We start from the raw sequence: 13,737 nt of genomic DNA, 5'->3' as shown, positions 1-13,737 counted from the left end.
TATGAGGAATTCTTAATTGTAGGAAACAAACTGAGGGTTGCTGGAGTGGGGGGTGGGGTGGGAGGGATGGGGTGACTGGGTGATAGACACTGGGGAGGGTATGTGCTCTGGTAAGCGCTGTGAATTGTGCAAGACTGTTGAATCTCAGATCTGTACCTCTGAAACAAATAATGCAATATATGTTAAAAAAAAAAAAGAAGAAGAAGAAGGTAGCGGGAGGGGAAGAATGAAGCGGGGGAAATCGGAGGGGTAGACGAACCCTGAGAGACGATGGACTCTGAAAAACAAACTGAGGGTTCTAGAGGGGAGGGGGGTGGGAGGATGGGTTAGCCTGGTGATGGGTATTGAGGAGGGCACGTTCTGCGTGGAGCACTGGGTGTTATGCACAAACAATGAATCATGGAACACTTCATCTAAAACTAATGATGTAATGTATGGGGATTAACATAAGAATAAAAAAAATAAAAAATAATTAAAAAAATTTTAAAAAAAATTAGTGTGGTATAAATGATGGAATGAATTTGCTTGAGATATCTTAAGAGGAACATTTGCATAAAGTTTCCTTACTGATAATGAATAAGAAACACAGATATATTTGTCAGTTTTACCACTGTCAGCTTGATATGAGCTTTAGTGAACTTGTGTACCTGTTGTTAAAAATGCAATTGTTACATTCTGGAAGGTTATTTTCCTTACTTGCTCAAATGTTTTTGTAAGTAGTTTTAGAGTGTTCTGGGCCTTTGAATCTCACTTGAGAGTTACTGAGCTTTAGTTGGGTATGAATATCGTGAGAAAAGGATAGAATTATATTTAGAACATGTGCAAGCTGCCTTTCCTGGGAATCTTGCCATATTTTTTCCACTTCTCAATTATCTTTAGTAAGCAACAGTTAGTGACTGATACTAAAACAGATTGTTAGTTGGTTTTACCAGTCAGTGAAATGCAAAGGGTTGTCTCTGAGGAGCTGACATCCTTCAGGGTAAATACTAGTAGTGCAGTTGCTGGGTCTCATAGGGTAGCTCTATTTTTAACTTTTTGAGGAACCTCCATACTGTTTTCCAGAGTGGCTGCACCAGTTGGCATTCCCACCAACAACTTACAGTGACTATATTTTAATAAATACCATTGCTTAGCTATTTCTGGTAAGGTTTTGTGCAGGCTGATAACACTCAAAAAGTGTTGTGGTTGTTACTACTGAACTGCCACCTTAAGCATGTTTGAAAACGGTCAAGGTTTCATTGCAGCTCTGTCACGTTCAGTAGAGCATGTGGAAGTCCTGCAAACTACAGAGCTTTATCTGATCATCCCTCTAACAAATCTTGACCTCAGGATAAAGGTGCCTCATTTGAAAAAAAAAAACAAAAAACAAAATTAATAGAATCACAAAACTTTGTAGATAGATGGAATCTGAGAAAATACCTAATCCAATCCTAGTGTTTTACAAGCAGGAAAAATAAGGCCCAGAGTAGATGGGCAGCTTACTCAAACTGACACTTCTAGTGAAATAGTTAATATCTTTTGTTGCATAAGCCAGTCACTATGGGACTGTCACATATACTCTGTACTGCTTTCCTTTCTTTTGGAAGAAGTATTAGTGTAGTAGTATAGTATATGAAACCTTTCCATTTTGTAGTTTATCTCACAGGTCAAACTGTTTTGTTTTATTCTTAAAAATAACACACCCATGCTCACACAACCTTCAAGGAAGGAAGAGATTCTCATTTTAAATGATTGCTAGTAACAGCAAGCTTATTGATGATAAATATATCAATATGAACAAATCCACTTGAAGCCCCAACTAGAGATTCAAAAACAAATGAGAAATTCAGAAGAAAGATAAAATACTGAGAAAGCCTGAGGCCAAGAGCTCAGGCTATTAAGATTTCCAGCTCAGAGGTGCTCGCTTCGGCAGCACATATACTAAGATTTCCAGCTCAGAGAACTGCAGAACCACCCTTAGGGCCATCATTTCAGGCCCAATAAAGACGAACCAGCAGTGAGAAGGGAGATGCCCTACCATCTGGTGTAAAAGCAGTATTTGTGATCGTTATGTGTATAACCAGCTTTGTTCCCTATGATCTCGGACACAAGGCAAAAGGAGAAGTTTTTTGGGGTTTTTTGTTTTTTGTTTTTTAATTTTTTTAATTAACATATAATGTATTATTTGTTTCAGGGGTACAAGTCTGTGATTCATCAGTCTTACACAATTCGCAGCGCTCACCATAGTACTTACCCTCCCCAATGTCCATCACCCAGCCACCCCATCCCTCTCACCCCCCTCCACTCGAGCAACCCTCAGTTTGTTTCCTGAGATTAAGAGTCTCTTATGGTTTGTCTCCCTCTCTGGTTTCATCTTGTTTCATTTTTTCCTCCCTTCCCCTATGATCCTCTGTCTTGTTTCTCAAATTCCTCATATCAGTGAGACCATATGATACTTGTCTTTCTCTGATTGACTTATTTCTTTTAGCATAATACCCTCTAGTTCCATCCACGTCGTTGCAAATGGCAAGATTTCATTTTTTTGATAGCTGAGTAATATTCCATTGTATATATATATACCATATCTTCTTTATCCATTCATCTGTTGATGGACATCTGGGTTCTTTCCATAGTTTGGCTATTGTGGACATTGCTGCTATAAACATTGGGGTGCACATACCCCTTCGGATCACTACATTTGTATCTTTGGGGCAGATACCCAGTAGTGCAATTGCTGGGTCTTAGGGTAGCTCTATTTTCAACTTTTTGAGGAACCTTCATACTGTTTTCCAGAGTGGCTGCACCAGTTTGCATTCCCACCAACAGTGTAGGAGGGTTCCCCAAAAGGAGCAGTTTTTCTTCATACTCTTCTCAGGCGCTTCTTGTGCCTTCATGCAACTGCCGTTCATTCAGTTTTGTCAGATTCCACTTTTATGGATCAACTGAAAGGGTGGGTAGGGAGCCAGGGGGAAGAACTTGGTGACGTGCAAGGATCTGACCGCGCCTGTGTTAGCAGGTGCACCTGGTGAGTGTCACAGAAGAGAACTGTGTTCTTTCTATGGGAAGCATCAGGCTTTGACAACAAGTTTATAAAGCCCCTGAAAATTCAGCCAAAACCAAAATTCAGACCCAAGTAAGATTCTAATTGAATTCTAAAGGAAGATTATTGATCAAGATTTGTGTACAATACCATGACTTCATTGACACATGTTTAGGCAATAGGATGCCAAGTAAAGGGCCCAGGCCCTGGACCAAGTCAGGACACCTGGTTTCCAGCCCCACCTCTTGATGCCTAGCTATCGAAACATCACTCCATATTGCAAGGTTCTCTTCATCTGTAAAACAGGGAAGCAGGTTGGGATCTTTAAGGTTCCTTCCAATGAAAAATGCTTTGTGTCAGTAAGGATAATAAAAAAGTAACTGGGGCACCTGGGTTGTTCAGTCAGTTAAGTGTCTGCCTTCAGCTCAGATCATGATCCCGGGGTCCTGGGATCCAGCCCCACATCGGGCTCTCTTGCTCAGCGGGGAATCTGCTTCTCCCTCTGCCCATTCCCCTGCTTGTGCTCGCTCTCTTGCTCTCTCTCTCTCAAATAAATAAATAAAATCTTAAAAAAAAAAAAAGTAACTGCATCTTAAAATGTAAAATGCATTTATTTTTCTAGCTTGCTCCAAAAGTGTAAACTTTTACTGTGTTTGTTATTATAGGTTTAGTTGTTGACTAGAAAGATCTTATTTTTTAAATTTAAACTGTTCTGACCTCTCCAAGCTACACAGCTCTTCAGTCTGCCCCACTGCTCAGGCCGGCAGCTGGGAGCGCAGCCCTGCCCGGCGACAGCGGCCTGCCTCACTTGCACAGTTGTGCCCTAGAGACACAGAGAAAGTACCACCAAAAGTGGAATCTGCAAAACTACTTTGACAGAGGGGTACCGGCTCCCAAATTCATGTTCATTCTTCATATAGTCAGGATATTACATTTGGTATTGTGGAGTTTTGAAGAGGGACCCTATCATAAATCTTCACGTCTCCTTCTCTCATATATTAATTGGGCACTTGTTTAGAAAATAAATGCCTTTCTTTTCTGTTTTATGTATTCATACCTAGTGTACTAGTTTGTCTCTAGATTTTTACACTCACTGACCTATCATATACTTTTCCTCTGGCCATCATTTTATTTCATGAAGATATTCTAGTGAAATTAATGTGAACTTGTGTCATTTTGGCCTACTCTGTTTAAAGGGAACATGTAAAGTTAAACTTTTCCAATTTTGATTCTGCTTCACTTTTCAGTACACTCTCCAGTATAATGTAACTGGGGAACCATTGGACTAAAATAACGTTATATATATTTCTGTTTGCAGAGTGTTCGACCTACACCACAAAATGATGCTGTAACGGTACACTTTAAACCAATTACATTGAAAGCTTCAGAAAGTAAATATACCAAAGTTGCAACTATTAGTTTTGATGGTAAGTATTCATCTTTCTCTAATGAAGTGATCTTGTTTTGATAAACCAGAAGGCATGTATATTGACATCTTAATGTAGAAACATTGACCATTTTATAGTCAGATTATATATTACTGCTTAGGTTTGTTTATCTTATAAACCATCACAAACTCTGATTGCTTCATGAAAGAAAATGCAAGTTCATAAACTGAAATTCATATTAGCAAATACATTAGGATTGGAATTAAATTTTTGTAATCTGGGTTTTCACATATATACCTAGTAAGCTTTGCCTTAATTATGAAGTCATTATTTTTTGTAATTGAGTGATAATGTATTTGAATTTCAGAAGCATGTTTGAATTTGAGAATAGAAATATTCTCCGTAACAGTTTCATATATTGACTTTTTAAACAAGGCAGACAGTTCTGCCTAACCTAAAATAATAGTCTTTATGATAACAATGTCAAATTAGAGAACTATTATTTCAGATATGTATATTATATATTTTGACATTTGAAATGTTAACCCAGACTTTAACATATTTTAAAAGCATGTTTTTATTCAGCTTTGTCCACTTTACTAGAACATTTATTTAGTTTGCTGTCACAAAATTTTTTTAAATAATGATTTAATGGCTGCTTAACTGTACTTAATGAGAACTGACACTCAAATGGGACTTTTCTCGTAAGGGCTCTTGCAAGTAAGGAGCCCTGAAGCTTACACTTCGGCTTTATGATGAAGCCACCTCTGCTCATAGCCCAGATTTCACAGCTACACTCCTCATCAGAAGAGAGCATTTGATCACTGTGCCCTACTGAGTGCAGCAGAATACTGGAAGACTCTGCAGTGTTTGTGAGAGCATCTGTGCTTACTCCTTGTACATGAAGAGCTCTGGGGAGGATCTGGAGCAGTGCAGAGGCTGGGTGCCAAGCTTTAGTGTTCATCCTATGAGCTCAGAGAAAACTCCCGAAGAAATCAAGATTAAATATGTGACATACTTTCATAACTCAGCTATCAGAAAAGAGTATTGTAGAAGGTTTTGATGCCCCAGTTATTTCCAAATCTGTGATAAACTGTCTTCTCTGTTGCTGGGATACCACAGTCATGTCTACCAGTATCCGCATCAACAAGTGCATTCTCTTCTCTCACCAAGGAGAGCAGCCAGTAATAATCCCTGACCCTGAGAACTTTTCGGATCCATCCTTCTGATAAATTCAAGCAGTGGGAGAGTGTGCCCCAGGAGCAGGTGTGCTATATAGTTATCCCAAGCTCTTCTTCTCCAGCTCCTGAACCGACAATGCAGTGAATGTTTCCCTTTGTGTGATAAATGAATGTCAGTAATGTTGGTTCTTCTGAGATCACAGACTCTAAAAAAAGTATTTCTTAAATTATGTAACATTAATAAAAGGAAAAGCATCTTTTAAAGTAAATGCTACATTTCTTAAAAGTGGTTTTTATTATCATGGGAAAATCCTTCCACCTTTCACCTCCCACCTCCCCTTCTACCACCCCAGTGCATAGTAGGAATATTGTACAGCCTCCTAAAATAATAAGCCCAGTAATGGCTACACAACAAGCAGAAAGAAATGAAGATTAATGGGAGTTTTAAAAATCTGAGGGCGCCTGGGTGGCTCAGTTGGTTAAGTGACTGCCTTCAGCTCAGGTCATGATCCCAGAGTCCTGGGATCGAGTCCCACATTGGGCTCCCAGCTCAGCGGGGAGCCTGCTTCTCCCTCTGACCCTCTCCCCTCCCATCCTGTTTCTCGGTCGCTCGCTCTCTAATAAATAAATAAATAAAATCTTTTTAAAAAATAATAAAAATCTGAAATCACTGTACATAGCCATATACTAGATGTCATACCATTTTTTTATTTGTCTTTTTTTGTGCTAAAGTTGGATAACACACATTTGCAGAACTCACATAAGTTCTTCTCCTAACTAGAAGTGTTCCAGAAGTACCTTAAACGGGATAAACAGCTTCTTTATTTACTTTGAAAGGAACATCTAATGGGTACCCAGAATGGATCCAACTGAATCTCTTTCTGTAATTCCAGATGGAATTATTCATAACTGCTACAAAATTGAAAGATTTTACTTCATCTCTGAGGACAATATGATGGCAGGGAGAGTCTTATACTAGGAGTTAGGGTTGGCAAATACAGGAAGTCAGAGCTCACAACACCTGACACTTCTCGTACCATGCTACTTGACTGATACTTATAACAAGACTCTGGCATACAAGGGATGTTATTTCTTAATACAACTGCAAACCAGTGGTTCTCAATGGGAGCCAGTTTTGCCTCCCAGGCCAGGGAACATTTGGCAGTGGCCACAGACATTGTTGGTTGTCTCATCTGGGGGGCTGCTACTGCTGTCTAGCACGCAGAGGCCTGGGATGCTGCTCAGCATCCTCCAGTGCACAGGACAGACAGCCCCTGCACCCCAGAAAGAACTGACCTGGCCTAAAATGTTAATAGTGCCCAGGGTGAGAAGTCCTGGTGTAAGGAAAGCCACAACTTAGGGCTCTAGGGAAGTAGCTCAAATACAGTGTTTTTCCTCCTAGATTGTGTTCACTTGCTAATTCCTTATCTGTTTAATCCTATTACAGGAAAATTAAAATAGTTTTCCCTTTTTTGGATTAAAATGTGATATTTAATGTAAAATGTTGTAAAAGTCTCCTGTTTGCCAATCTGAAAGCTCAACTATGCTTTTAAAAGATTGTGTCAGTCTACATCAAGTCACTCTCCTCCTCTGTAGAAACTCTAGTAGCAAAAGGTGCAGAGATAATTTTTTATGTTTCCTTTTAGCATCAAAGGCAAAAAAACCATCTCAGTTTTCTGGGAAAATAACTGTTAAAGCAAAGGAAAAGAGTTATTCTAAACTCGAAATACCATATCAAGCAGAAGTTTTAGATGGGTGAGTTTCTCTTTAAAATAAGCTTTATAACTTTTCACTAATCAGTAAATTCTGTTTTCCTACTAATTGACCTTAGCAAAAGTAGTAACCAAATTTACATAAGCTCTATGGAACTTTTGTTGAAAAGATCAACTTCCACTTTATTGTTTTTACTTTTTTAGAAGAAAAAGATAAATGGGATGATATGATTTGGGCTTAAATGAAGTCTTAGTGATTCAGTAATATAATAGAAAAAGGAATCTATGATTTTTAAATAACATTTACATCATTGGAGCTATTTCCTTTCTGTAATTGGTTTTGTAACATACAAGTGGTTGTGGCTTGTTATTAAAGTATATTGTCACTTGAAACAAAATCATTTATCTTCCTTTATAAACTTGTAAACAGTGTTCTAGAATTACAACTTTTTATAAATGGGTAACAATATATGTAGTTCATTTTGGATTATACTTGAAACAATAATAGTTTAATATCCAACTTGGTAGGAACTCATTTTAACAAAACTGGTTGCAATTAAATGATAAACATGATTTTTTTTAAGTAGCTTAAAACTTTCTGTTAATACATTCTTGATTTCAATTGTTTGATTGCATATAATTCAATAGAGAATAGTTCTTTATATTACATGTCGATATTTTGCAATCTAAGTTTTGTTTTAAATCATGTGCTCATGCTCTAAAATATTCATAGTTCTAATTCTCAAGTAACAGTCCTTAATGTTAAATGTAAAATTATTACAACAGAAGAACTTGGATTTTAAATTAATGCATAGAGATAAAAATGATTTATGTTTTTTTCAAATAGTTATTTGGGATTTGATCACGCTGCCACATTATTTCACATCCGAGACAGTCCTGCTGACCCTGTGGAAAGGCCAATTTACCTGACTAACACTTTCAGCTTTGCAATCCTCATTCATGATGTGTTGCTACCAGAAGAAGCCAAAACGATGTTTAAAGTATGTCTGGGAACCTTCATACTTTTCATTTTACTGATCTACCAACTAGATGATGCTGACCCATTGTTTTTTTTCTCTCCCCTCATTTCCTAGGTTCACAACTTCAGCAAACCAGTCTTAATTCTTCCAAATGAATCAGGATACATTTTTACACTGTTTTTTATGCCCTCCACATCATCCATGCACATAGATAACAATATTTTACTTATTACCAATGCTTCTAAATTTCATTTACCTGTGCGGGTATATACAGGCTTTTTAGATGTAAGTATGTTGTACCTTTAAAATTTAAGTTCCCAGCCATCTTTTGTGTGTTCAGGTATTATTAGGCAATCATTTTGTACATGCTTCTGTACATGAGCTCTATAAGTTGCTCTAATCCCTCCTCTCAGTACTTTCAAGATAACTGGTTTTCATCCTTCCCAGTAGCCATCTCTTGTCGTGACACAGATGAATCCTTTTGTTACAGTTGGCACTTAGGTCTTTTCCATGTTGTGCTTTCTCTTGGTTTTACTTTTAAACTGTTACAATCATGGGGAAACTGAAAACAAACACTAAGTGGAGGAAAATAAAAAGCAGGAAAAAATAATACAGGGAGGGCAAAGAAGAAACTAAGGAGGTGGTGACCAAAACCAGGAAATACAGCGTAAAGAAAAGAACCAAATAATAAAGAAGAGAGTAAGGTTGGTAAAAACACACAGTTGGAATAGCAGGAAAGAATAAAGGTCTTTCTAATATAGAAAATAAGCCAGGAGAAAAAAAAAAAAATCCAAACTAAGCTATCCTTAGGATAATCAGTGAAAGAATTTTAGATAAAAAATAAAACTGATGAGAGATATGAAAGATAAAAAGAAAATTAGAACATATGGAGATGTAGTTCCCCAAAAAGCCAACATCAATAAGAATTTCAGAGCTGGAGGGACTTTTCAATATTATCCCACTCCTTCTTCATTTGTTTTGCTTGAGTGATTATGTATTTTTGGCTGCCCTCATGAATACATAATGTTTACTGAGACCAAGGATTTTTTGCCTAATCCTCTGGGGTTTTACTTACCCTTCCCTAGTACTTTAGCTTCCTGCTTCTTTTACATGCCTTCAGAGGAGAAATAGTTATTCCATAGAGACTATGAATGTCTTCATTTCTGATTACTGAAAATACTTCATTGTACAGAATTCTTAATTATATTTTATATATGTGTATATATGTGTATATTGACATAAAATATAGAAACCTTAGTATGTCCATACAGCTACTTTCTCTTGATACCCTGCTTTTATATAAGTGTGATTTAATGTTTAATCTAGTTCTTTTATATCTTTTCAGTACTTTGTATTACCCCCCAAAATAGAGGAACGTTTCATAGATTTTGGCATACTGAGTGCTACAGAAGCAAGCAATATTTTATTTGCAATTATAAACAGCAATCCAATTGAGGTAAAAAAAAAAAAAATCTGTTTTTATTCTAAATCACATTTAAGTGTTTTATGCTAGTGCTACAATAATCCCTTTCATATCTTTTTCTTTTTTTTAAGTTGGCTATAAAAAGTTGGCACATCATAGGAGACGGTTTATCAATAGAACTCGTAGCTACTGAAAGAGGCAACAGAACTACAATAATTGCAAGCCTTCCAGAATTAGAAAAATCCTCTTTATCAGACCAGTCATCAGTAAGTAAACTTTCTTATTGTTTCCTTAAACTTAGTTATATGTCTAAACCCCAAATAAAAGTCTATTCCTACGACACATACTTGAACTAATATTTTTATGAGATTCATAATAGCATCAGTTATTTAATATTAAAAGGTTCTTGTGGGCAATCTACTTCAACTCCCTCCTTTTATGATGAGGGCACTTGAAACCCAAAGGAGTTAAGTTCTACCCTGTCATAAAAGGTTCTGTAACAAAGAAAATTTAAATAATCTTTTTGTAACACAAGTGTCATTACAAGAGAAATTCCCATTGGTACTAAACTAACCCTATGTTCATTGAATTTACTTGGCAAAAGAGATAGCCCTGCCCATTGGTAGAAAGTTTTCAATTATACAGAATATTTCTGGCCAGGTTTCTTTGAGACAAACCTTGTTTGATCCCTTTGTAGATATGCCCATGTACTTTTACTCTGTCTTATAAATACGTACATTTGGTCATAAAAGAGCATGAAACAAGAGAAAACAGATATATCAGTCAAAGCCCTTACCACTACTGGAAGTGGAACTTGGAATTTATACCAATTCAGAACAGAACTAGTAGAATTACCTTGTGTGAGAAGGGGCATAACATATCTCATCTGTAAGTTAAGGGTAGAACTTCTTGTGGCAGTCTTACAAAAGAAGGAGAAAATGTCCTTATGCACAGAGATGGTTGACAGATACGCTTCCATGGACTGCCATAAGCTATAAAAATTTATTTAAATAGTTTGTGCCAGAAGAACCCTCCAGAATAATTTTGGAGGGCATTTTGGCAATATGTATCACTCCTGGGAATTCTTCCCATGGAAGTAATTTAAAGAGCTAAAAGCTCACTGGTAGAAAACTGTGCTGCCCAAGACAGTTGGAACTAATTAACATGTGGCTACTGAGCCCTTGAAATGTGGCTAGTCTCAGTTAAGATGTCTTGTGTCAAATACACACCAGATTTGAAGACTTAGTTTGGGACTGTAAGCTGTTAATAATAATATTAAAATATTGATAATGTTTTAATATTGATGACATGTTGAAATGTTACTAATTTGGATATATTAGGATAAATAAAAAGTATTAAAAATTTTTAAAAAGAGCTAAGAGCTGTGAAAATGAAGATGTTTATAATAGTGTTATTAATAATTTCAAATACCTGGAAACAGTCAAATACAAAAAGTAAATCATGATTTTATGATTGAATATGAAGCAAATAAAAAATAAATATGATTGTGTATAGAAACTTGGAAGATTTATGAAAAAGTAGAAAACAGTACTAAATAAGGTATATTCTAACTGCAGCTATGTAGCATTCAAGCTACATAATCAGATATTTGTGAACGGTGGTAATTTATGGCTGTTTATTTTAATAATTTATAACGTTTTAAATTTGATTAAATAAAGCCTCCTTTTAAAACAAGTATATATCCTTGAGAAGTAGTATTTGTCACTCCAGCGGAGGTTTTATTTTTAATAAAAATAGAATGCTGAAAAAGGGTAATAATTAAGCCTGCCATTAATGTATTCCTTTCAACAGTAAAGTTAGAGTAAAATCGTATGTATATCTACTCCCAGCTGTTTGAATTTTATTGTTTCCTAGTAAGACATTATAAATCTAATAATTCTAGAAATCTGGATCATTTCCTAGCAATAAATAGCATATGTTAACATATTACTATTTAAATTTCAGAGGTCCATTTAATAACATAAAGTCTGTTTGACAATTTAGTTTTAGAATTAGCTTTTATATAAAACTATAAATTTAAAAACAAGGGACAGAAAGAAGAGATCATTGTTACGAACTCTTAAAATAGGAAGTTGTAGTGAGGTACCAACTTCAAAATAGCAACTCCACAAAATGAATTTTTTTAAGCTTAAAACGCTTAAACTTTCAACTGTTTTCCCAAAACCCAAAGCTATGAACTACATTATTGTCCTGTTCCTTATGAAACACACATTGCCAGCAATTCTGTGTTCTTGAGACCTGTGTTCTGATTTGGGCAGTCTACACAGTAGAGTAGAAAGTCTTAGGATTGCACAAAACCAACACAGAAAATGCTTTTTAAAAGGAGAAAGTATGTTTGGTATATCAACATTTATATTTTAAGGTAACTATGAATTCTAGATAAAATATAACTAATTATTAAAGTACATCTTCACAAAATGAATTACCTTTTGGGGGGAATTTCACAACTAAAAAGTGCTGACAGAAGAAGAGTGGACAACCACTGTCACACACCACACACAAAAATCACTCAAAATGGATGAAAGACTTAAATTTAAGACCTGAACCCATAAAATCCCCTAGAAGAAGGGGATAAGTCCCTTGACATCAGTCTTGGTGATGATTTTTTTGGATCTGACTCCCTTTGCTCCAGCCCTCACCCTCTCTGTCGGTGCAGGTACATGCATAATGTGTGAGGACCATACCCCTTTCCACCTTGGCAGATGGGACTCTGTTCCTGAGCCAGTTTTCTTGGTGGTCCATGGAATAAGTGTAGAATAAGCATCTAAGAATGGGCATTATTTTGAGATATTTGTACAAGATGGTATGGTAATTCAGTGTCATACAGTATATATTAGAATTTGGAGGTCAGGTCATCACAAATAGTGTTCTTTACCATTTTAGTAGGAAACTGCAACTAGCAAGGCTAATGAATGATGTCATTTCTACCACATACAGGTAATATTAGCTTCAGGCTATTTTGCAGTGTTCAGAGTCAAACTTACTGCAAAAAAACTGGAAGGGATTCATGATGGAGCCATACAGATCACCACAGACTATGAGGTAAAGACTATGAGGATTCATGTCAATGAGGTTTTTCTGATAATTCAGTCTCTTTTTTGTTGTTTTTATAGAAACAACTAAGTTTACTGATAAAGTTATAGTTTACTTGTCTTATACCTTAAAAACTGAACTTTTGAGAATAGTTTACAAAATCTTGGTGTTCATTAGCTCCTAGTTTTCTCATAAAACCCAAAACCTCTTAACTAAAAACAACTGCAGAAAAATGGCTTAAATAAAAGGCATCCGAATTGGCAAAGAAGAAGTCAAACTCTCACTCTTTGCAGATGATATGATACTTTATGTGGAAAACCCAAAAGACTCTACCCCAAAACTGCTAGAACTCATATAGGAATTCAGTAAAGTGGCAGGATATAAAATCAATGCACAGAAATCAGTGGCATTCCTATACACCAACAACAAGACAGAAGAAAGAGAAATTAAGGAGTCAATCCCATTTACAATTGCACCCAAAACCATAAGATACCTAGGAATAAATCTAACCAAAGAGGCAAAAAATCTGTACTCAGAAAACTATAAGATACTCATGAAAAATTGAGGAAGACACAAAGAAATGGAAAAACGTTCCATGCTCATGGATTGGAAGAACAAATATTGTGAAGATGTCAATGCTACGTAGACAATCTACACATTTAATGCAATCCCTATCAAAATACCATCCACTTTTTTCAAAGAAATGGAACAAATAATCCTAAAATTTGTATGGAACCAGAAAAGACCCCAAATGGCCAGAGGAATGTTGAAAAAGAAAAGCAAAGCTGGTGGCATCACAATTCCGGACTTCAAGCTCTATTACAAAGCTGTCGTCATCAAGACAGTATGGTACTGGCACAAAAACAGACACATAGATCAATGGAACAGAATAGAGAGCCCAGAAATGGACCTTCAACTCTATGGTCAACTCATCTTCGACAAAGCAGGAAAGAATGTCCAGTGGAAAAAAGACAGTCTCT

The 13,737-nt window shown here is 36.2% G+C and overlaps 1 protein-coding gene across 3 annotated transcripts in view; it reads left to right on the top strand.

Moving 5' to 3' along the window:
• TMEM131 (transmembrane protein 131) overlaps nt 1–13,737 on the top strand; it is a 244,452-nt gene that overhangs the window by 173,832 nt on the left and 56,883 nt on the right. For all 3 annotated transcript variants that reach the window (XM_021701291.1, XM_021701290.2, XM_021701289.1), the window contains 7 exons: nt 4,338–4,446; nt 7,235–7,343; nt 8,148–8,301; nt 8,395–8,565; nt 9,626–9,736; nt 9,835–9,969; nt 12,662–12,766. In XM_021701291.1, coding sequence (XP_021556966.1) covers nt 4,338–4,446; nt 7,235–7,343; nt 8,148–8,301; nt 8,395–8,565; nt 9,626–9,736; nt 9,835–9,969; nt 12,662–12,766 — 894 coding nt within the window. The remainder of the gene's footprint in view (nt 1–4,337; nt 4,447–7,234; nt 7,344–8,147; nt 8,302–8,394; nt 8,566–9,625; nt 9,737–9,834; nt 9,970–12,661; nt 12,767–13,737) is intronic.

The sequence above is a fragment of the Neomonachus schauinslandi genome, chromosome 10 (genome assembly GCF_002201575.2).
Source record: "Neomonachus schauinslandi chromosome 10, ASM220157v2, whole genome shotgun sequence".
Lineage (NCBI taxonomy): Eukaryota > Metazoa > Chordata > Mammalia > Carnivora > Phocidae > Neomonachus > Neomonachus schauinslandi.
The sequence above is the reverse complement of the archived record's forward strand: the minus strand, read 5'-3'. Positions and strand labels throughout refer to the sequence as shown.